The 25,349-nt window shown below is 41.3% G+C and overlaps 1 protein-coding gene across 2 annotated transcripts in view; it reads left to right on the top strand.

Moving 5' to 3' along the window:
* THSD4 (thrombospondin type 1 domain containing 4) overlaps positions 1-25,349 on the top strand; it is a 1,111,101-nt gene that overhangs the window by 1,021,987 nt on the left and 63,765 nt on the right. For both annotated transcript variants that reach the window (XM_073618833.1, XM_073618835.1), the window contains 4 exons: positions 3,832-4,007; positions 19,006-19,102; positions 20,810-21,043; positions 22,923-23,052. In XM_073618833.1, coding sequence (XP_073474934.1) covers positions 3,832-4,007; positions 19,006-19,102; positions 20,810-21,043; positions 22,923-23,052 — 637 coding nt within the window. The remainder of the gene's footprint in view (positions 1-3,831; positions 4,008-19,005; positions 19,103-20,809; positions 21,044-22,922; positions 23,053-25,349) is intronic.

The raw sequence follows: 25,349 nt of genomic DNA, 5'->3' as shown, positions 1-25,349 counted from the left end.
GCAGGTGGGGCTGTCAATTTCACAAGATTGTGTTGAACATTCTGAGGCTACGAGCAGCCTCCTGCTCCCTACAGGCCTTTCACCATATAACGAAGGGAGTGTCAGTGCTCTTAGGTTCGTCAACACTATGGCGGTCTCCTACATTAAAAGGCAAAGGGGGACTCACGGCCTGTTCTCTATTACAGGAAGCAGAGCCAATTATGTCTTGGGCTTAGAAGAATCGAGCCTACATCCCAGCGGCTTATGTCCCCAGAGTCCAAAATATTCTAACAGGCTTTCTTTCCAGCGTACAATTGGACAACAACGAATGGTCTCTACATGTGGAGGTTTTCAGACGCAGATGCCCTGATGGATCATTGGAAATGCAGCAGGACCTGTGCTTTTCTTCCAGTCCTGGTCAACTTCGAGTTTTCTAAGAAAACTCCGAACAGAGGTTGTGGAGGTAGTGGCAGTGATGCCTTATTGGCCAATTAGGCCATTATTTCCCCTTGCTAGCACATTTCACAGTGCACCTTCTCCTCAGGTCAGATATTGTGTCACTGGGTGCAATTCTACATCCATTTCCAGCACGGTTGCACCTGAAGGTCCTGATTCTCGAGATTGGAGGTCCTTGGCTGCTCCTCCAGAGTCATCTCCGCTCTCTTGAATACTAGAAAAATGAACATAAACAAAGTTTAAAGGAGAATCTGGTCAAACTTTGTTCAATACATGTCTGGAGTCTCCCTCTAGTTCTCAATACCCTCTCGGGAATTGGAGCAGGGTGTTCTAGGATTGTCTCTGTTAAAGGCCTCTCTGTCAAGTTCGCCTTTTTCCTGGCTATCACGTTGGCATAAAAAGCCTCAGAGATTGATTCACTGGTCATTGAGAACTTTTCATACGTTCTTACTAGTTGAGTGGTGCTGTTGCCATTACTTGACTCAATTCCCAAAGGGTGGACCAGTCTTTCATGGGAGCCAAGAAATAGTCCTGGCAACCTTTAGAGTTTTAACTTGCATCCTTTAGACTTGGGAGAGGGCGCGCTGTGGCTTAGTTGGTTAAAGCGCACGTCTAGTAAACAGGAAATCCTGCGTTGACTCCCAGCAAGGCCTTCCTAAAGTTTTAGGAATGCCTCAAACATTGCAAAGTCATATCTACAAGCTACAGCTTCCTTCAGGCTTCAGAACGCCTGTTGATTCTTTTGCCAGAAAGGACAGAGAATAAGTGCCTCATCTAGGATGATTGTGGCATGGATTGTGTAGGCCATTCAACAGGCTCACAGAGCCAAGGGCTTGATTCCTTTGCAGGTAGTGACTGCTCACTTGACTAGGAGTGGGTCTACATCTGGAGTAGCTTCACAGCATGTGGTTCCTAACGTAATATAAGCCGGCCTTGTGGTCCTTAATCACTACATTTGTGGTTCATTATTGTGTAGAGTCTGTTTACTTATCCTCTGTTTATTTTGGCTTGCAGGTCCTGTCTGTCGGCGGTACAAATTAAAGCCTTTGGGTTAGCATTGCCCGCCCATTGGGTGTATGGCTAGTTAGTTCCCATATGTATGCTGCCATGGAGTCTGTCAGGAAAACGGAAAATTTTCTATCAAATACTTACCGTAATTTTCCTTACCTGATAGACTCCATGGCAGCAGGAGTCCCCCCAGTGTCCAGAGTAGGCTAGTTACGGAACGCGGCCTCTGGCTCAGAGCAAAGACTTATAGGAGTGGGGACCTATAGGGGAGGAGTGGAGGTGGGGTTAACCCATACGTATGCTTCCGTGAAGTCCATCAGGACAGGAAAATTACAGTAAGTGTTTGAAGTTTGCGTTTTCTAAAGGTGCTATTGACATAAAGTTTTTACCACATGTCGGTAACATCCCATGCAATCCATACATACAAAACAAATAAGTTCAGAAATTAAGTTATGTGTAATAAAATGGAATACTTATTTTACCCGCTGTATATGCAACAACAAGAAAAATGTGTTTTAGTGCCCAGCTGCTGCACATATGCATTTACAAGAGTGCCCTCACTGCACACTCCCAGCACACTGACCGAGCTGTCACTGCTAGCTCTCAGTCAAAGCTTGTGTCTGAGAGATGGCAGGAAGGGCTCATGATCATGTGGCCACTGTGAGAGCCAGTCACATTTAGGTAAGCGTTGGTAAGGGGTTAATGTGATTACAAAGCCATCCACAATTTAGCTCCCAGCTACATCACTAGCCTAGTCTCAAAACATCAATGTAATCTTTCTCTTCATTCCTCTCAAGACCTCCTGATCTCTAGCTCCCTGGTCACCTCCTCCTTTTCCAGAGCCTCTTCAATCTGATGGAACTCCTTATGCCAACCTGTCCGATGATCTCCTACTCTATTAGCTTTTAGACGATCCCTGAAAACCCTTCTCTTCAGAGAAGCCTATTCTACCCACTCCTAACAACTGTACTTTCATTTTCACCATCAGTTCATCCCCCACAGTTTTTACCTTTTGTTTCAATTGACCCTCCCTTCTAGATTGTAAGCTCTATCGAGCAGGACCCTCTAATTCCTCTTGTATTGAATTGTATGGTAAATGTACTGTCTGCCCTCATGTTGTAAAGCACTGCGCAAACTGTTGGCACTATATAAATCCTATATAATATGACCTGCCATGTCCTTTTACTGTCTGAAGTGATCAAAAGGGTGACCATGGCAGTGTCTGCTGTAAGAGAGGACCATAAAGATGCAGACGTTTAAAGCCTACTTCTAGTTAGGTTTAGATAGAGTGAAGAGTTGACATTTCAGTCAGGTTATTTCTGTCTGTGCCCACATTAGGAACATTCAGCAGTATAATTGCATCTTCCTAAAGCTCACCACACACATTACAATCTGATTGTACAATTTATTTTAGATGTACCAACAGTAGTGCCTGCCTGATTGAATACAAATAGATTTAATAGATTAGGTAGGTCCTAATATTAAATAGTTTTGGTAAATCAAAAGTTGATTGTACAAAGATTGTTCAGGAATAAATGTTCAGGTTGTAATGTGTATTGTGATCCTTGGACAGAGCATGTCCATTTCAGTTTGCATGATAGATAGGCAATATAAAATGATTAGTTTATTGGAAATCATCTTAATAATTTGGGCTAGTTTTGTCTTAATTATTGGCGCTAGTTTTTAATTATTCAGTATATGTGTCGGGGGTTTGGGCATATTTAATCAGTACAGATGCCAGCTTTGCTTTCTTCCTAGTAAATCTGAACAATGGTTGCAATTACTGTTCCTATCTCTTAATGCAAGAAAACCAATGAAGGCTGACTACCTCAAAATATAGCACTCTCTGTGTACCCTTGACTTTTTATTTTATCAGTTACTGATGAATGTTTGCAGTAAAATACAGTATGCAATATATGAAATGTGTATATGTAATACACTCATGGGAATAATGTTTAGTATGCATGGAAACGTTAAAAGTAAAAGTTATATAAAAGTTCGGTTTGTGCTCAGCATATTACATCATATTTTAAAACATGTATTTTTTTTATCTTGTGGTGGATTTGTCATAGGCTGGTAAGAATGATGCTGAAAATGAATTCAACACAATCTTTCTAGTGACATGTATCACTTCCAAGAGTCTCAAAGGCCAAGGCAAACCCTAAATTAATTTTATAATACTTTTATCATTTTCATCTTTACTGATTTAGCTTTGTATTGTGGTTTTATTACTCCTTTTTTTAATGTACAAGCGTGATGACATTTTCAGCAACAGCAGGTCATGTCTAATAAGATTTTTTTCATAATATATAGCAATAAAGCAGCTTTGTACGGTAGTTCAAAGTAATACCATTTATCTTTGAAACTCTTTCTATATTTTTCTGCTAGCCCTCCGAAGTCGATCGGGTAGATCAATCATCAATGGAAACTGGGCAATTGACAGACCTGGAAAATATGAAGGTGGTGGAACAATGTTCACTTATAAGCGACCAAATGAAATATCAAGCACAGCGGGTGAATCTTTTTTAGCTGAAGGACCAACCAATGAAGCACTTGATGTTTATGTAAGTACAAGATATAGCTTTTAAATTCTGCATCAATGAACTACTTGTGTAAAAGACAGATGGCACAAAACACTGAAGTAAGAAACAAAGCTAGAGAGCATTATAAAAGAGGTCTTCCTGAAACCTGATTGGATATTCTTTACAAAGTGAAGCTTTTGTGGGAGGAATTTCGTACCTTTGTAACTTTTACACAATATCTATGAGCATGACCGTATCCTTATTTTCTTATTCCCCCCCCTTTTTTGTGTGTGGGTGATGAATGAGAGTTTAATAGTTATATGTTCATGTGGAGTTTATTGTATAGATTGGATGTGGAAAAGAGTTCTCAGAGTAAAGGTATTAATAGATAGCTAGAGACAGTGGCGTAACTAGAACCTTCAGGGCCCCGGTGAAAGAAACCATGGAGGGCCCCCCTGACCTCCAGCCAGGGCCCTTCCCATTGATCGCAGGGGCAGCAGGACCTGGATAGGACGGGGAACAAATCCCTTCCATTTTCCTCCTGCAGCCACTTAATGCCTATCAGAGGGAGAGGAGGAGAAGCAGACTTTTACTGGCTGCAGGAGAAAAATTGAGGGGATTTTTTCCTCTAAATGCCCCCCATCCAGGTGTTCAGGGGCATGGGATGAGTGGCAGCGGTGAGCGGGGGTGGGATCAGTGGCAAGGGTTGTGGTTGGGGGTGAGATCAGTGGTGGTGGGGGGGGTGGGATCAGTGGCAAGGGTGATGGTTGGAGGGGGATGGGATGAGTGGCAGTAGTGGTGGTGTGGGGGGTATCAGTGGCAGTAGTGGTGGTGTGGGGGGTATCAGTGGCAGTAGTGGTGGTGTGGGGGGGGTATCAGTGGCAGTAGTGGTGGTGTGAAGGGGGAGTATCAGTGGCAGTAGTGGTGGTGTGGGGGGTATCAGTGGCAGTAGTGGTGGTGTGGAGGGGGGAGTATCAGTGGCAGTACTGGTGGTGTGGAGGGGGGGTATCAGTGGCAGTAGTGGTGGTGTGGAAGGGGGTATCAGTGGCAGTAGTGGTGGTGTGGGTGGGTATCAGTGGCAGTAGTGGTGGTGTGGGGGGATCAGTGGCAGCAGTGGTGTGGGGGATCAGTGGCAGTAGTGGTGGTGTGGAGGGTATCAGTGGCAGTAGTGGTGGTGTGGAGGGGGGTATCAGTGGCAGTAGTGGTGGTGTGGGGGGTATCAGTGGCAGTAGTGGTGGTGTGGGGGTATCAGTGGCAGTAGTGGTGGTGTGGGGGGTATCAATGGCAGTAGTGGTGGTGTGGGGGGGGTATCAGTGGCAGTAGTGGTGGTGTGGAGGGGGAGTATCAGTGGCAGTAGTGGTGGTGTGGGGGGTATCAGTGGCAGTAGTGGTGGTGTGGAGGGGGAGTATCAGTGGCAGTAGTGGTGGTGTGGAGAGGGAGTATCAGTGGCAGTAGTGGTGGTGTGGAGGGGGAGTATCAGTGGCAGTAGTGGTGGTGTGGAGGGGGTATTAGTGGCAGTAGTGGTGGTGTGGAGAGGGGTATCAGTGGCAGTAGTGGTGGTGTGGGGGGGGTATCAGTGGCAGTAGTGGTGGTGTGGGGGGATCAGTGGCAGCAGTGGTGTGGGGGGATCAGTGGCAGCAGTGGTGGTGTGGAGGGGGGTATCAGTGGCAGTAGTGGTGGTGTGGGGGGTATCAGTGGCAGTAGTGGTGGTGTGGGGGGTATCAGTGTCAGTAGTGGTGGTGTGGGGGTATCAGTGGCAATAGTGATTGTGTGGGGGGGTATCAGTGGCAGTAGTGGTAGTGTGGAGGGGAGGTATCAATGGCTGTAGTGGTGGTGTGGAGGGGGGTATTAGTGGCAGTAGTGGTGGTGTTGAGGGGGGTATCAGTGGCAGTAGTGGTGGTGTGGGGGGGATCAGTGGCAGTAGTGGTGGTGTGGAGAGGGGGTATTAGTGGCAGTAGTGGTGGTGTGGGGGGTATCAGTGGCAGTAGTGGTGGTGTGGGGGGGTATCAGTGGCAGTAGTGGTGGTGTGAAGGGGGAGTATCAGTGGCAGTAGTGGTGGTGTGGGGGGTATCAGTGGCAGTAGTGGTGGTGTGGAGGGGGAGTATCAGTGGCAGTAGTGGTGGTGTGGAGAGGGAGTATCAGTGGCAGTACTGGTGGTGTGGAAGGGGGTATCAGTGGCAGTAGTGGTGGTGTGGGTGGGTATCAGTGGCAGTAGTGGTGGTGTGGGGGGATCAGTGGCAGCAGTGGTGTGGGGGATCAGTGGCAGTAGTGGTGGTGTGGGGGGTATCAGTGGCAGTAGTGGTGGTGTGGAGGGGAGTATCAGTGGCAGTAGTGGTGGTGTGGGGGTATCAGTGGCAGTAGTGGTGGTGTGGGGGAGTATCAGTGGCAGTAGTGGTGGTGTGGGGGGTATCAGTGGCAATAGTGGTGGTGTGGAGGGGGAGTATCAGTGGCAGTAGTGGTGGTGTGGGGGGTATCAGTGGCAATAGTGGTGGTGTGGAGGGGGAGTATCAGTGGCAGTAGTGGTGGTGTGGGGGGTATCAGTGGCAGTAGTGGTGGTGTGGAGGGGGAGTATCAGTGGCAGTAGTGGTGGTGTGGAGAGGGAGTATCAGTGGCGGTAGTGGTGGTGTGGAGGGGGGTATCAGTGGCAGTAGTGGTGGTGTGGAAGGGGGTATCAGTGGCAGTAGTGGTGGTGTGGGGGGATATCAGTGGCAGTAGTGGTGGTGTGGGGGGATCAGTGGCAGCAGTGGTGTGGGGGGATCAGTGGCAGTAGTGGTGGTGTGGGGGGTATCAGTGGCAGTAGTAGTGGTGTGGAGGGGGGTATCAGTGGCAGTAGTGGTGGTGTGGGGGGTATCAGTGGCAGTAGTGGTGGTGTGGGGGGTATCAGTGGCAGTAGTGGTGGTGTGGGGGGGTATCAGTGGCAGTAGTGGTGGTGTGGGAGGTATCAGTGGCAATTGTGGTGGTGTGGGGGGTATCAGTGGCAGTAGTGGTGGTGTGGAGGGGAGGTATCAGTGGCAGTAGTGGTGGTGTGGAGGGGGGTATCAGTGTCAGTAGTGGTGGTGTTGAAAGGGGTATCAGTGGCAGTAGTGGTGGTGTGGGGGATATCAGTGGCAGTAGTGGTGGTGTGGAGAGGGGGTATCAGTGGCAGTAGTGGTGGTGTGGGGGGTATCAGTGGCAGTAGTGGTGGTGTGGGGGGGATCAGTGGCAGCAGTGGTGTGGGGGGGATCAGTGGCAGTGTTGATATTGAGGGATGGGTGCCACTCACTTGCCGATCACTTGGTTCCATCTCCTTGCTCCGTCTTGCTTGGGTGAGCAGAGAGGATGGGTGGGGCCTGTGAGTGAAGGCGGAGCCAGAGAAGATTGGCGGAGCGGGCAGGGACTGTGCCCGTGAGTGCAGGTGTGACAGAGACGATGGGCGGAGACTGTAAGTGAAGGCTGAGCCGGAGAAGACGGGCGGAGCCGGAGAAGATGGGCGGAGCGGGTGGGGATAGAGATGATGGGCGGAGACTGTGTGGGCGGAGAGGATGGGCAAAGCGGGCGGGGACTGTCCCTGTGAGTGAGGGAGCAGAGGATGGGCAGCGAGGATGGGCGGAGCAGCAGGAGAGGATGGGTGGAGCAGACCGGGACTCCACATGAATGACTATCTCCTGGGTGGCGGTGGGCCCCCCCACAGTGGCAGAACTCAAGGGCCCAGTCGCAAATGCGACTGGTGCGACCCTGATAATTCCGCCACTGGCTAGAGATGAACCTATGACTTTTGGAGTTTGGAGAATTTATGACAGTAAGATCGGTCCAAGGTTAAATCCTGAATTTACAGTTTATTAAGTTCTTGGATCTGAGGGGGTTTCTTTTTTTTCCTTGATAATGTATTATGCTATCCAACTTTACAAATTGATTATTGTATTTTTGTATGTTGTTGTCAAAATTTTTAAAAAATGAATAAAAGGAGATTGAAAACAAAGTGAGGCTTTACCACGTTTACTAAGGAAAATTAGTGCAACTACACTTGCAATGTGCACAGTCTATTTGCCTTTAGGAAATCCACCCACTGGGTTCTGAAGATAAATAATAGATATTTCCTTAACGACTTTAGTCCCTGAGCCATTTTTCCATTTTTGCACATTTTAGACCTGAAGATTAGTTAAAACCCGGTGCTTCTGGGTAAATTTAGGCAGAGGGATAGGTCCTGGAGGGCCAGCCACAGTGTTGAATCTATACAGGGCACACAATGCAGAGGGTCCACAGAGAAAGAAAAGGGAAGTCCTGGTGTCCAGACAGAAGCTTACAATCTCATCACAGCATACACAGGTGCAGAACTTTGTTACAGCAGATGTAACCTCTTTCTGGTCTCCTTCCAGAGAGGCCCTGAGTAAACTTTGAATACTCAGACACTACTTTCAGCACAGGGCTGTTATTTTATACCTAGAGTTTGGCATAGACCTCAGCTCAAATTGCTGGTGCCAAGTATTGGGCCCTGTCATGGTACAAAAACTCTTGCACTTCCTGCTAAAAGGAGCCTTATCTCTAGACCCCTGTATGAGCACAGGGATTCAATAATCAATAAAAAACAGCTGACTTATTTCACAAAAATGCAATATTTCTGATCTATGTTATAGCTTAAATGACCCCTGGACAGGATAGGGTTAAAATACAATGCGTGGTTCTGTGATTGGGCAGCTTTGATTTTTTAAGAACAGTTTGCAACATGAAAAAACAATTCGGTGGCTGATTTTGTTAATTTAGAACCTGCTGATTTTTCATTGTCTGGCCTTCTCACATAAAGTATTTGCATATGCTCAGAGTCATAGAAGTATGCAGAGAATTAGAGTGTTTGTTTTGCCTTTGTGAGTATCTGACTAACCTCATCAACACCTTGATCATCAGACTTCTATTTTGAATTCAAATAGTTATTCACAAAGATTTCAAATATGGAATGTTTACACAGTGATTGACCAAAGTGGTTCTAAAGTTAGAATGTTTTTTACCTTAGTGCATTCTATGCATTAAAGTAAAAAAACTTTCTGTCGCCAGTTCCCCCATAGCCTCCCTTTCCTCATGTATATTTGATCCAGGATCATGCTTGAGAACTGCAGCGCTGCTCTTTCTCTCCCCTCTCACGGGACTCAGATGCAAAAGCAGAAGCCATTGGCTCCTGCTGCTGTCATTAATAGCCTGTGAGGAGAGAGAGAGGGCAGGGCCGAGCTGCACTATGTGTGTGACACCCAGTGTGGCTCGGGATTCAGCATGCACAAATGCCCCCACAGCAAGCGGCTCGGAACCAGGAAGCAAGGAGTGCCAACGGGGGAGAGGAGGATTGGGGCTTCTCTGTGCAAGGTAAATATGACTTGCTTGTTATACAAAAAAAAAATAAAAAATGTATGTCTACAATTACTTTAACTTGTCTACCTACAGGTAGAAAAAAATGTACGTTTACAATCACTTTAACCTGTCTACCTACAAAAGTTTTAATGTTATATCTATATGATAGCAACTGCATGAAGAGTGAATATTGTATAGGCCTATGAAAATGACCAAAAGAGAATCACATATATGCACCATTTCAGTCTTTATGTGGTATTATCTTCTATTATGGTCATTTAGTATCCAGGAACAGTTCTTAGATGTGATGATTATTAGCAGGAAGGTATAAAGCATCCTTCCCTGACCAATGTGTTGCTACTTAATAATTCATTATTTTTTTTATTTTGAATTCTCTTGGACATTTATGGAAAAAGAAAAATTGATTAGAGATTGCAGAAATCCCATAGCTGGACTCTAAAATAAAGCTATAAATCTTCGTTGGCAATAAGGGCTGAAAAGCCATTCACTATAAATCTGGTGACATAATGTAGTGAAGAAAATCATGATGAGCTGAGGACAGACTGATTGCTTTCCTTACCCATTTTCTTCAAAATATAAAGAATGGCTTTCAAGTTAATGAAACAATTATTCAAAAATTCTTTAGCCTTTTCCACCCCTGTTGTTTTCCCAGTCAGATCTTATTTCCAGAATGAAAAACATTTTCCCTTTTTTCATTTTCTAAAGGGATCCATCAATGCTTTTTTAAATCACTGGGTAAACTAGCAAATAACCTCATGCTGAATGGTGTTCCGAGTATTCTAGCAGGACTTAGAATGTAACAAAGTAGCTTATAATATTAATATTTTACCTTGGCAGTGATGAGTGAACCTCTAAAATAGTTTCTGCAGCCACTATTAATACTTTTTTTGCAGAAAAAAAATACTCCACTGATTTTGTCAAGAGTTAAAAAACTAGTGCCTCGCTATGTGGTCAAAATTAATCTTCAACACCCTAAGAATAAAACACATTTGTAACCTGGGGGTGGGGGGTGGATAAATGACACAAAATCATTGTCATGAACATTTTATGCAGGATCTTTGTAAATGTCTGTAAAATTATCCCAGAGAGTAAATTAATTTATTAATATTTAATTGTGCTAAGACAGGACATAAACAACATTTGAAATGATCATTTAATTCAGTGTAGAACAGAATTGTTTATCTAGATTTAGCATTTAAAGCGTCTTACCGGTGTGATATAGATTAGTGTTATTCAGCATTGTTAAAGCTGGCTATGCACTGCTTGAGTTTCATCCAATTCCTGCTGAAACGGCCAGAATTTGAGCTGTGGGTGGCCCTGTAGGGGGCAGAATGAGAGAAATTCAAAGCATGTATGGCTGGCATAACACATGTACACCCTTTGCAAAATGCCTTGTTTATTATAATATATGTAGAGCCCAAACTTTTTATCTTTTCATTGTGGGCAAAGGGGGATGATTAAAATCACTGTCAGCTTTGCTTGTTTTTTTTAACTGTGTCTCATTGGGAAGATTTTCTTTCACGCCCTGTTCTGTAGACACAAAAGGAAGCGAGAAGAAATCTCTGCAAAGTGAAGGAAATCCCTTCCTATCACAAGAACAGGTGTGCTTATTTGAAGTTTTCCCCTTTATTTCTGGTCTTGTGGCAACTCAAAATTTTGTCTTATCCCTAATTTTCAGCAGTGATGAGTCCGGCTGAAGGGTCGGGTCCCTGGCCTTCTGGTCTAGATTGGGGTAGCTCTAGCTCCGGTCAGTTTTTTGGGAGAGAACACTGGCTGCTCTTTCCCACTGGGGGAGCGGTTAGTATTTCCCGAATGTAATTAGGTAGGGGGGCTGGAACGATGGTGAGGCCAACGATGGTAAAGTGCTCTCACCAAGCTTCCAGAAGTTCAGGCTTTCCTGGCTGGGGTGGGGGCTGCTGTGGTCTGGGCTGCACGAAAAGCCAATGGTGAATGTGCCCCTGAAGTGGCAGTTCAGGGGTGCCATACAGTCACAGTGTTTTGTGATTTATGGCACCATGGTCACTTCACCCCACCACACGTTTTTCGCACCTGCCTCTAGGGCCGAGCCTGGCTAGGGCCAGGGGAAATTTTTATTCCTGGCCGGAGGCCCGGCCATTGCATTACACAATGGTCACTTTTCACTCTCAGAATTCCTTCTCCCCACTTTCTTTTTATTTATCCCTCTGTTTGTCACTTTTTTGTATCTTTTGTTTGATGTGTATACACGTCTGTCACTGTGTGATGAGTAAGGTGTGGGTCCTCGGGAAAGTCTTGGGAGGGGGTGGACATAGGCCTTCTGGCTTGGTTCGCCCTCTCTCATGGGGTCTCCCTTTGGGGGAGTCCCACCTATTACTTGGGTGGGTCTGTTTCGGCAGACCTTCCAGAGAACGGGGGTCCAACTGGTTTCGGCCAGATGGACCCAAGTGAAGTGTCTCAGTCCCTGTCTGGAGCCTAATGCCCCGGGGGATCAGGGTAAGGTCCTTCCCTAGTTGAGGATCAGTGTAACACCCGTTGCATGTTTTTGTGTGTCACTCTTTATGTGTGTGCACTTTTTTGGCACCAGGTGGAAGTTTTTGGGTGTGTTTTGCACTCCACTGGCTTTTCAAAAAAAAGTGATGAGGGAACCTAGCAAAGTTTGGTTCCCCGGGCATTTGCCAAACAATTGAAAAAATCAGCAAGCCCCAAACATAGCGCATGAACCCCATTGAAGTCTATGGGAGATGAGAGTTGTATTTTTTTCTGGCCTTTTTTAATAACAATTTGCAAGCTTTCATTAAAATTGGCACAAGTAGCTGGTGTAGGGTGATGTACCAATGAAAAAAAAACTAATACCATTCAGTGGGGAGAGGTTCTTTAAGTAAGGCTTAACATTAAAAACACACACTTTCTTTCAATATAATGCTTAAGGTATGCCTTAAACGTGAAGCAGCAAATCTGTAGGATATACTTATGCAAAACTGACAAACATTTGCCACTAAACGACACTACCCAGATGGCTTCACTTTGTTTGTAAAAAATTGAGTCACCCCCCCCCCCCCCAAACGTCCCACTGGACCCTTATCTTTGATAAGGAACTAGTATGGTTTTGAGGATGACCCCAGGCAAAAAACAAAATTCATGGTGGAGCGGAGTAAACATGTGCCTTCCCCTCCTGAACCATTCCAGGCCACATGCCCAAAACATTGGGAGGATTATTTGGTAGGGTACAAGGGCCTCATCCCCACATCTCTGGTTTGGTGAATGTGGGGCTCTATTAAGATAAGATATCTCATCTTCCCCCTATGTGAATGAGTACAAGATATATTATACCCCTAGTTACCCAATGACAAAAAAGAAAAAAATAAGGACAATGTCCTTTATTTGATAAAATGTAAATTTTTTAATGTAAATTTGATGTAAATTCAACATAAATCACATTGTCTAGCTATGTCTAACCGATGTCGATCTCAATAAGTGACTTTCTGCTAGACATGACAACCCATGCAAAAACAATCCTATTTAGAATAAGGGGGCTCCCAGATATCTGCCCCCCTTCTATGTTAATGAGTAAGGAGTACATAGTACCCCTTGTTACTCATTTACAAAAAAAAAATGCACACTGTTGAGAAAATCTTTTAGAAAAAAAGTCAGACCATGTAAATCCAACATCAATCACGTTGTCCAGTTGTGTAGATCCATCGTCAGCCACAATGACACAATGACCTGCAGACACAAACAAGACAACCTTCGCTGACGATCCTCTCCCGCCAGTCTCACAAATTGGCTGATGTCATACACATTATATAGTCATTTAGGTCACCCAGTTTCTCAGTCAGCTTGTGTACAATGTAAAACAGGCCAGTGGATGGGAAGCCATTCAGTTAGTGGCGGTATCAAAAATGATAGCCACACCTCCCCCTATCAATGGCAGTGTCATCAAGATATGTATCTCATTATAAAAATGATTTAATGACCATCAGTTTAATATGTATTATATATTGTGAGCTTTGTTGTATATAGTAGTGTGATCAAGAATAGAGACAGGATATTGTGCATTGGGGGTCCAAGGAAATATCTAATAATTGGTTAATCTGCTATAAATATTAAAGTTTATGTATAGCAAAACCCATTTTTACTTTATTTTTAGATAGACTATAAAAGGTTCAGTTTATTCTTTTGCTGTGTATATTCTTTTGGCAAGATTTTCTTTAACTTCTTGTCCTGGAGATGCAACAAGAAGTTTAAGAAATCTCCAAGTCAGGGAAATTTCCCTTTTAAACAGTTTTCCTCGTAGGAAAAGTTACCCTCACCTTTTGTTCTGGTTACAACTCTAATAGCTTGGATTTTCCATCACTTTCTATCTATGTGACAATGGTCACCAGGACAGAGGAAGAGGACGACTCTATCCAGTGGGGGAACAGACTGCAGTGAAAACCTGGGTGGGTTCTAATTCTTCCTTATTCAATTTTTATTCATTTAATTTTAGAAGAAACGATTTCCAAATCCGCAAAATAAACACATTTCATTCTCTTCATCTAAATCCTAAACATGTGATTTAGGACCTGTGTGAACCGGCTCCATTGCGAGCAGGGCAAACTCACATGTCATGCGAATTGGATGCGGGGTAACATATGTGAACCCAGCCTGAAGGACAGTAAACAGTAATCGATTCCTAGGTGTTGTTCTGCATTTTATTTGAGATGTTAAGCTGGCCATACATGGATCAAAATTCATCCAGTTCAGCCAGTCAACTTGGGTACATTGAGCTTTCTCGGATTCTTCCACGTGCTATTACTGCCAGTGGCTATAGTCGCTAGCAGTAATCATTGTATTCTGCTGGCTGGGAAGGTACCCCCACATTGGCAGAATACAATACTGCTGCAGGAGGGATTCTCCCATTACCACTGAATGTGTGTGGTGGAAGGAAAGAAAATTGAGTCATCTATGGCTTGCTTTAGTGAGTGTGTCATTATTTGTATATCCCCAACGTGAAAAAATATGATTTTGTGGTCCTCTGTCCACATTTAGTTTCTCTTATTACTACAGTCCACCTTTCTGGTTATGCTGAAAATGTGCAATTCAACAATATTGAAGTGTTGCTTTGTATCAGAAGACATGAGATCATCCCTGGCACTGAGACAAAATATTTTAGGCATGGCCTTAACAGTTATAGCCTTTAGCTTTGAAAATATGAAGGTGAACATGCTGAGATTTAATCACAAAACAAGAATTTGGTATAAATTGTACAGCTGCAATTAATACTGAATCCATTCTATATATGTATTGCTCTAGATACAGCTGAACCAGAAACATATTTGGGACTAGAGTAACTTTAACTTACACAATAATTGCAATATGAACATTTACAATATGACATTTACAATAACATACTGAAAAGTGAAGTCTATCTGTACTGTTGGGCTATATTAAAACTGGAACACTCTCAGAAATAGAATAAAACCTTACAAGAACATACTGTATCTCTGACAACTGTGACCGTGCTAGGAAATTTAAAAAAAATAACTTTAGCATTGAGATTACTCATACCAATATTTCATAACATCAAGAGGTGTGTTTTCCATGGTTCAGATTTGTCCAGTTTAAATTTTTTTTAAGGAACAGTTTATATGGCTAATGCTAATTTTTTTATCAAGTAAAAATGATTTGCTTATATCGCTTATACTTTCTGCCACTTTCTAATGGAAATATACCTTTTAATAAAACATGTTTAATACATTTTCTTGCTGGTGAATTTACTTATTCATTAGAAATTGGTTTGAAAAAGTCATTGCCTGGTGTTTTAAAGGTCATGTCTTTCTTTTACAGACCTGTCAGTTCTCCTGAATCTTCTAGGAGTCATTTACACTCATATATATCTAATTTCTATGCTGTCAGAGAATAGAAAAGTGAAGTGACTCAGTACTAGTGACATTGGCATATAGGGCAGTAACCATGTTATATGGACACAGTGAGTGAGGCAGAAAGAAAAGCTGTGCCATATGGAAAGCCATATGTGACATTTAAAGTTTAGCTTAAGGCTCCTGTAAGAGAGTCTAAGCAAGCACCATATCCATTTACTATGTGATCGTAGCCACATATGGGGTCAGGTGCTGCCTGAAGCAGCCATTTTTGCATCTCCGTATCACCCCTCCATGCCTTAATAAATGCCACCTGAGGCAGCTGCCTCCATTGGCCTCATGAGTGGCATGGCACTTTATGTGACGCACAAGCCTCATAAAGTAAACAAAAATCTTCCTTTACCTACCCTACTGATACAAATCTGCCTTCAATTGTGTTTCACATAATTTCCCTCCCAGACACTACAATCTACAGTGGGAGGTTTCAGCAACAGAGGCAGTGCTGTCAATGCAGAAAGCAGTGTGCAGAACTAGGTGTGTCCAAGTGCTGATTGACAAGCTACAGGCTTGTGAATCAACAGAGACAATGCTGATAATCATGCCCCATGTAACATTTTTTTATCCTGCAGAGCCTACATGGAAGCAACAACTCTGCTCTGAATTCAGGAGCAGTGCAACATTGTTGCCACACCATCACAGGATAAGAGCATTAGGTAGATTTCACTGGCAGGCTCAACAGGTATTTGTGGGAATTTGCATGGGGACTAAAAGAAAATAGTAAAGCCACTTTTGGCGCTGAATGCAACCCATTCAAGTGAATGGGGCCACTCTGTAAGTGCCCCACAACTGCATGCAATGCATGTGGTTGAGGCATGCTAGTATGGGGATCACAATATTAAAGCAGGCAGTGAGGAGGCACAACTACCCCTCCTTACCATGTGTCAAATGCGCTCTGAAGAGTTATCTGAATGCGAATGGATCTTTGTAGATCAAAGCTAGTGTGATTGAGCCCTAAGAGATAGTTTCCTAATTTCAGTCCTGTGTTTTCCTACCTGGCCATGTTTTGAGAAATTTTTTATTTTCACCCGATCACTGCCAGTAGCTATGTGGGGAAGGCCCCCTACGCTCCCCACTGGCAGAACACAATAGCACCGGAGGATGAATTCCCCCATCAACAATGACTGTCTCGATAGGGGAATCAATCGATTTTCTTTCCTTCAACCTGATGTTGAAGGAAAGAAAATTGCATAATGTATGGCCTTCCTGAGTCATCTTGGAGACTGAAGTTGCAAAATTGTATCTCCTATACACTGACCACATATAGTCTTTTCAATGGTTGACCAAAGTATTTTTTTTTCACTGGCTTAGACAAGCAGAATGGCAAAGAAATGGTTCTGGATACACTAAATAACAGATTTGAGGGCATTCTGACACCAAACCTTTTTTTCTCCTTCCTGAAGTTCATCCATGCATCAGAGTTTTGCAAACTCAACCAGTCTTTGCTTCCCAGATCAATTTTTTTAAAACTAGCTTCTTTTACAGCCCTACTTGTGCAGCAGGGCTCACAAAGTAATGTGCATACACATTATAAGGACCACTATTCCAGCTTTTCTGAGGGCCATGTCAGGATAGCAACTTTGTAATCAAAATCTCTAGCAGCTACCGGTCTGTCTTATTATTTTTTCTGGTGATTTGTAACTAGTTACATAGTTGATGCCTTATCTGCCTTCAGTGCTTGTCTATGCAGCTACAAATCACTGCTGTGCCATAATTTGTAGCAGCTGCATTGGATAGACAACGTCAAATGCTGTTAAATGTTTATTGCTCAGTGACTGATCTACAAATTGCTGGACCTGCTGCATCACACAGCAGATCGTTTAATGACTGAAGTGCATTTTTCACTTGCAACTAAAACAATAAGAAAAATAATTCTCTTTCAAAGCATAGCTAGGGTTATTGTCATCATTCGGATACACAAATATTGTGGGATAATGAATATCTGCTTGATGCAGTACTATTTAAAGTGTATCCATCATAAAAATATAAAATCATCGATTCATGTCCACTAATCTACTCCTATTAATCTGAATGATCTTGAAGTTTGTAAAATTTCACACGGAATTACTGCACGGATCTGGAAGAGATACACAAAGTGCACCAAATTTCAACTAAGTAAACACATGACTTTTATTATTACTCTTATTATTAGACAATATTGGTTAATCCCAGAGTTCAGCTTTAAAGTATAACTAAAGGCAAAACATTTTTCTTTGGTTTGGATAGAAGGATTAGCACACGTTAGTCTTTTATTGCTGTCTGTGCCCCCGTTAGCCTCCATGCACACTGCTTAAAAAAATGCCAGTTTCCTTGGCAGAAAAAAAATGCTCATCAAGAGCATTTTTTTACATAGTTTAGACGAGTTAGGAGAGTTTAACGTTTTTCTGCCAGAAAGCTCCAATTTAGAAACACGAACCAGAAGGGTTTTTCCTGCCTCTAAACGTTGAACTTAAAAAATGCCTCTAATCGTCCTAATGTGCATGGACACATAGGATAACATTGAGCTGATTTTACAGGCAGAACACAAAACTCCTGTAGAAGCAGCGATTTTTAAGCCAGTGTGCATGGGCCCTTGGGGAGACTCACCCTATTTTTCCTGATTACAAATATTTTCCAAAATGAAAGAAAATAAGCCTCCCAACATGAAAAAAAGTCACCTCCAAGAACAGATGATCAGCAACAAGTGAATGGTGCATTTTAAGCACCCCAAACTTAAAAAATAGGCCATATGAAAATAACTTTGTCCTACTCTATCCAAAATAATGAAAAAAAAATTGCACTTTTATTTCTACTTTAAAGTGGTAGTAAACACTGCTTGGTATATAATAAAGCATGCACCTTATAGGAGATATGCTCTATCTCTGCAGCCGGTGATGTCACCGGCGCTTGCGCTCTGAGCTCTGAAGGGACATTATACTCAGTATGCATGGGAGTGATGTCATCGTGGCTTGGCCATTCAAATGGCCAGAGCCAACAAACCCAGAAGGTAGACTGGGTGAAAATGGAAGCCCTGTCAGAGGTGACAGCGTGCCACATATTAGCACATTATGACATTGTTTTACAGTGAGCACCAAACGTATGTTTTTGACCTGTATTTTCACAGGGGTATTTTGGAAATGATCTGTTATGTCAGTTGCAGATCATTGAATATTAGAACCACTTAGCATGTAGGTTATGTCCAAATGTGAGAATGTTCTTATTTAGCTGCATCAGTACTTTGCCACTTAGTATGTCATAGCCTCATGGAAATGAATATACGTCTATTTCATTACTGGGGTCTATTTATAAAGATTGTTAAAATTATTAATTTTGATTTCACTAGAGTTTATCTAATTTTGCTGCTACATCTCAATTCACTCCCAGTGTATTACCCTTTAACATTTTAATTGGGAAGGTGTGATTTCAATGTGGGTGTATCAATGGTAAATGTTATACAGTACACATTGGTTAACAAACATGAAAAATAGAAATTTACTACATTCAGAAACATTCCTGCGTGTTCACATAGAAGATAATCTATAAGATAGACTGGGTAACAGTTGGCATAAATAATAAGCAAACTTTTTAAAACAAAAGTTAAAACAATTTATTGTTATAAAAGAATTGCAAAATATAATTCACTGAAATATTCTTCCCTTTGTCAAAACTATAGTAAAATAAAATGGAAAAATAACGTGAAACTGTTAAATGATTTATTTTCTGTAAAGAATAGAGAATTACCGGTTTTTATTCTATAAATAGACCCCTAATATGTATATTGACTATTTTTTTTTTTATTTAAATACATTTTGTTTATACTTCTAATGTAGATGATACATCAACAACCAAACCCTGGAATTCATTATGAATATGTTGTTCCCAGTACAAATACTATCAGCCCACATCTACCTTCACAGCGGAGACCAGGTAAGATTGTATGCCATAAAATCATTGCAATTAAATGCTGATGCTATGTACATTTTACATGAAGAACATGCTATTTCACAAGTAAGGTTGAAAACATTTTGTTTAATAGTAATTTTTGCTAATAGAATTGCTGTTACACAAAGGTTGATTTAATTTGTAGCTTATCTCATTTTGCTGTGTGTAGAGATTAAGAAACCTTGCAAAAAATGGGTTGATTCAGTCAGCTGTGGTTCTGCTGATGGTCAATCTGATCTCATTGAAACCAATCATGTCATGGTGTCAAAAAAAAAACAGCTAAAAAAACAGCATGCCTTCCCATCTTCTGATACTTTTAGCTCTAGAAACAATAGATATAAGGTATAGTCAAGCATATTGGCATATGCTGGTTATTGAGAAGCTGCATGTCATTTGGATATTTTGTTTTTCTCTTGTCTCTAATTGCCATAGCTAGGAAGTCCACAAACATGCAAGACCAGGCTTATTTGATAGCAGTCCACTCAAAGCTGCTGATGAAATGAATGTACCATTATGCATTTAGGGTGAATTGACCTTTTAAAATATACTTGTTTTTAACTTAGATTACACAAGAAGAATATATGAGAAAAAATAGGTGTCACCTCCAGTATCAAAACAATCAGTAGATTTCTAATTTGGATTATTCAAGAAGAATATATAAGGAAAAATGCATTAGATGTCACTTCCAGTGTCAAAACAATCAGTAGATTCTGGTACATAGGCAAAGTCCAATTTGGACACATTTCTAATTTGGATTATTGAAGAAGAATATATGAGGAAAACATTAATTAGATGTTACTTCCAGTGTCAAAACAATCGGTAGATTCTGGTACATAGGCATATGTCCAATTTGGACACAGCCACTCTTACTTGCTATTGGTCATTAAGGATGCCTGTCATATAAAGAACCAGGAAGAAGGCAGAGGAGCCAAGCTTACAAAAATTTAAGATTTTCATATAACTTTATCTGCCAATTTCTCTGGACTTGCTTATCATGTAAAATGAAGTTACAGAAAGAATCCTCTGCATATTTGTTTTCACAATATGCTCAGTTGGAATTGCCCAGTTTGGGTAACCAAATTGGATAACCATTCCACCTTCCAAATAGAAGTACAATCTTATATGTGAAGGAATGAAAAAAGGGAACTCACAATCATAATTAGAAAACTATATGAACAGACACTGACACTTGGTTTATTACCACACCATGATTGAACTTGTTTTTGATGTAATTGCTGCACATTATGAAATTTTATAGTGGCTTCAGTTGTTCTAATACACAAAATGTTACAGTCCAATTTTCTGTCAGACAGTTTTACCAGTTACCTTACCTACTATTTTAAATACTATTTATTGTTGATAAACATTGAAATATGTATTTCAAATTACTGCAATATACTGTCCATATCAAAAGTAAAAGCTGGGGTTTATGGTGTTGTAATAATGAGTGCATGCCTATATATTTCATTTCTCAAGTTTTACTATCAACGTCGCCTGTTTATTTAATCTTGTTTGCTGTCCCACAATACTGTCAGTTTGTGTATACATTTATCATGTCATCATTCAATTAAAATACATTTAAATCAGGATTCTAACTTGAAGCCCAGTATAGCTTCTTCTGACAGATAGAAAAGGATCAGTATTGTACACTTTGCTTACATTATATATGTGTTAATATTTTTATGTACTTAGGTGAACACTTCAATGGCCAGTTAGACATACCAGATACTTCAGACCATACAGAAAATAGAGATTCCTTCAATAGTCCTGATATGTCAGCTGGATCCATTCCTTCTAGTCAGCCTGGGAGGATCCCTCCACATGTTCCAGACAACCAAGTGCTTCCATTGCAGCCTCCTCGAAGGAACCGGGACTATAACTGGAAACAAGTGGGATCAACTGAATGTTCAGTATCCTGTGGGAAAGGTGAGGTGGGTGAAGGGCTAAACAGTACTGGCATATACCGTATATCTTAGCAGCTGACATTTATGCATATAAAAAAAATATCTGCTAAGCTCAAAAACATTTCTATATTTTGTATGTTTCCTCCACTAATAATTTGTTATCAGACTCATGCCATATTTCAAATGCTGGTTGGGTTAAGAAGTCCTGGGACTGCTTACCTGCCTGCACCTAGTCTCTGATATACATGCCATTTTTGTAAATACCAGAATTGCCAAGATAACAGTTTCAGTCTGCTACAGGTTTTATTGTGAAATAAAGTTGGAGGATATTTCATGCAAAATCTGTGATCAATTTAAGGAAAATATCCCTTTATCTTTTTAAAATTCTAGAGTGTTCTACAACATGTGGCGTTACAATTTGAAATTAAAATGGAGTTCATTGAAGTCTGATGTAACCGTTACACAGAAAAGTCTAAAGTATTTAAGTGGAAATGTTTTATCATTTTCCAAAATAATTGCAAATAAAAAAACCTCTCAAAAGCCTTGATGGCATAATTATTCACCCCTCTGCTTTAAAACCTCTAAACTAGGGTGTAGCCAGTATCATAAATGCATGACTTAAACACCTGTTTACAATTAAAGTGTCATAATGTCATTGTATATTTAGCCAGTTTTAGAAGGCCACACAGTTTGTTTGAGAACATATCCAAACAAAAAGCAATGCTAATGAGTTATCAAAACAATTCCAAAGGTAAAGTTCTGGAAAAACAGGAATCAGGGTTGGTTTATTAAAAAAAATATATTGCACAATATTAGTCAGAGAGGCAACTAAGAGCAACAGAAATCAGCTGCTGAGATTAGAGAAACTATCCATAGGAGAACTGTAACGTCACGTGGGAGATACAGTAAATGTGGAAAAAAGGTTACATGGTCTACTTAGACCTAATTTGAACAGCAGCAGACACTATTTATTACCCTAAGGACATTATGCCCATGATAACAAAAGATTTACATCAGTGGAGCTAGGGAAACTTTCAAGGATTAAGGGCAAGATGGATTGAGTCAAATGCAGAGGACCAGAAAATAGGATGACAGTCCAACTTTCTCCAACACAGACAAAGATTCACTGTAGTCTCATGAAACCAATAATTTGAAGGCTTTAGAATGTTCCAATCAAACCCTGTTGAGAATTTATTGTGACACTTGGAAGGTGCTGTGCTCTAACAGTTTTAAGTTGACAATGACCTGACAGTGCTGGAGCAATAGGAGAATAGACAAAAATTGCAAGGCCCAGATGTGAAAGCTGGTAGAGAGATAAACCAAAAGAAAAACTAGACTTTCAAAAGTAAATGTAGCCAAAAGATGGTTTAGGTTGTGCAACCAGCAAATGTCTGTATTTTTCTTTACCTTACTTGTGTGCAAAAACAAAGATATTTTCAATCTTCAAAATGTTAAAGCTGCCTTTCAGGGACCCATAGAATGTGGGAACTGGTGTTGCTCTGATTTTATGATGAGTTCTATGCAGTGACTTAAGCTAATCATAGATTGTTTGAAATTCAGACAATTCAGCAGGGACTGGCAGAATTTCAATTCGTGTGTGGTTGTGCCTGTTCAGCAGAAGTCATCAGTAGGACAAGCTTGTTGGAAAACCCTTCTTGAACAGCCAGCTGCAGTTAATCAGTGGTAGTTGCTGATCAGTGTATTCTGACTGCAGTGGGGAGAATTCCTCTATCTACCTCGCTTGTGTGGCTGAAGGCATCTGTTTTTTCTTTTTTTTTCGTTCAATCTGCTATTGGCCACATTTAGAGTTTTACTGAAGTCTGGATTCTCATAAATTTTGCTTCAGTCCACAACATAATGGGAGGTATGGACCAACACAACTAATATTTGTCTTATTTCAGGATCACATTACCCCATCTTTCGCTGTGTAAACAGAAATACACATGAGGAGGTGTCAGATGCTTTCTGTGATTCTACTACCAAACCCAGTTCTGAAGAAGAGCCATGCAATCTTTTTCCTTGTCCTGCATTGTAAGTATATCCCTTAACAATGTCCTATTCAATATCTATGCATCTGTGCAACATTTATTGCCAAATCTACTTGCTTTTTCAAAGGGACCTGTGTAAGTAATGGGCATCTCCAATCCGTTATTACTGCTGGGGCTTAAAGAAGCACATGCTTCTTGTTTTGGTTAATAATATGAACAATAAAGTACAGACATTGATTGTTTTGAAATACTTGTGGAGTCGGTGCCTGGTGGAATTCCACCAAATCAGGACTTCGATTAGCAACCAGAAAGGAAGGTGCAATAAGGAATAGCAGTGCTCACTTTACACAAATGATGGCAGGAGGGACATAGCAGTTCACTATGTTCATAGTGTGGATGCAGTAAGCTCCAACTAGGAGGTTGTGAAGAAGATGGGCAAACATTATATAGGACCTGAATTTGCTCCACCTTGGTATCAGTTCCAGTTCCTTCAATTGTTAGTATAATGCATTGTTGTCACTGTTACTTTTAAAACTAATTCGAAAGATGAAAATTTTTTTATATTGTAGCTATTGCTCCAAGTGGTGGCTGTGACTCTGACACTGGTTTTATTGTATTTATTGTGAACTGTATAATACACATTTTATGAGGGTTGAGGAAGGGTTTATGTTATATGATTAAACCATGACTAAAGCCAGGTACACACTATTACTGTCAGCTCCGATCGGAGACACTGTATTAACCATGCGAGGTTAGTTCAGCGACCTCCCCCCGCTGAGCTGTTGTGTTCTGACAGGGGGACGGCCGCCCGCCAGAATACTCCGATCAGCGCTGTCTGCCATTGGCAGGGGGCGCTGATTGGGAGTCGGTCGGATACTGGTTTTCCGGCAAGCCCGTCCGACAGAAGCCAGCCGAAGGGCCAGCTTCTGTCAGACAGACATACACATGGGCCGAATATCTGACTTTTTTTTTTTTTTGAACCTGCCGTTATCTCCAGACATTCGGCTCATGTGTACCCAGCTTTAGTTTTATTTTTGTTTGTGCTTTTGGGTATCTCTTCACTGCTTTATATTATTTATGTTATAAGAGAGGTGTTGCAAAATCACTCTTTAGGTATTAGCTTGGAACCCACGGTTTATTTGGTTTGTGACTGTACAGATTGATTTCATATCACTTATCTGGCATAGCTCATAATCTTCTTTAACACCTCCACTCTTCTCATCTGATGCTTCTATCTAATTATGGAACTATTTTTTACATCCTGTTTTCCACTATATCATCATCGCTATTGTGTGACTTAAGCCTGGTACACAAAACAGAAACCAGCTGACATTCGGCCCATGTGTACAGACGTGATGTGGAAGGCATGTGCCTGAAAAACATGTGCTGATCGGCATATGATCAGTGCTTTCAGCCAATGGCGGAGAGGGGTGGGGGCAGCTCCTTTTTTTCATTAAGCCTGCTGGGTTTATTGTAAAAAACTGATAGTGTGTACCTAGCATTAGAATCTGTTAGTTATTTGCCCTCTAAAAGTTTATCTGCCACATTCAAAATGTTGAGGATTTTTATATATCCTCTTTTTTTTAATGAACTGTAACTTCCTTTAGATTTGGCAGACTTCTAAACTCATCAATATAATCTTTTGTAGATCTCAATTCCCTGCAGTTTTAAGTCTGGTTGCCACTTTGCCATTTGTTACTATAATTGTTAAGCAACTGCATCTGGCTAGACCTGAAAAATATTTATTTTTTATTTTTAGTAGAGTTGTGAATTTTTGTTCAGTGTATATTTATGTACATATATCAGTATTGCAAATAGCACATGGATGAATAATTTGCAGGACAAAGCAGTAGCACTTCTTCAGGGTCTTAGAAAAGTTGAAAAGTGAGTCATAAGCATGGTAACATGCAACAGAATAAGTGTAATGCACTTACTACAAATAGCTGTAAATAAGCATATTGAAAGTACTGTAATAATTATTTATGTCTAATAACAGCAATAAAGTTAGTAATTTTTCCATCCACCATTGTCATTCACTGTGATTATCTCAGAGGGTCTCAAGTGAAAGTGAACAAAAAAATATATATATAATGGCTTTATGAGAAAGTTAAGATCTTACAAAGATTGTAGGAACATAGAAAGGCAGTAGAAAGGAGTAATTAATGTTTAATGATTCAGACATACTTGAGGAAAGATATTCACGAAGGGCATTATGAAATTATTTTTTTATCGTGCTCTCTAGATTGGATTATGGATTTGGAAACTGTAAGACATTCATAAAATTTGTAGTACATCAGCAGTCTTTTTTTGTTGTCAAGAGATTCCCAGCATTCATGTAAT

Source organism: Aquarana catesbeiana, linkage group LG03 (genome assembly GCF_042186555.1).
Source record: "Aquarana catesbeiana isolate 2022-GZ linkage group LG03, ASM4218655v1, whole genome shotgun sequence".
NCBI lineage: Eukaryota > Metazoa > Chordata > Amphibia > Anura > Ranidae > Aquarana > Aquarana catesbeiana.
Note: the sequence above shows the minus strand (reverse complement) of the source record. Positions and strands in the feature narration are given on the sequence as shown.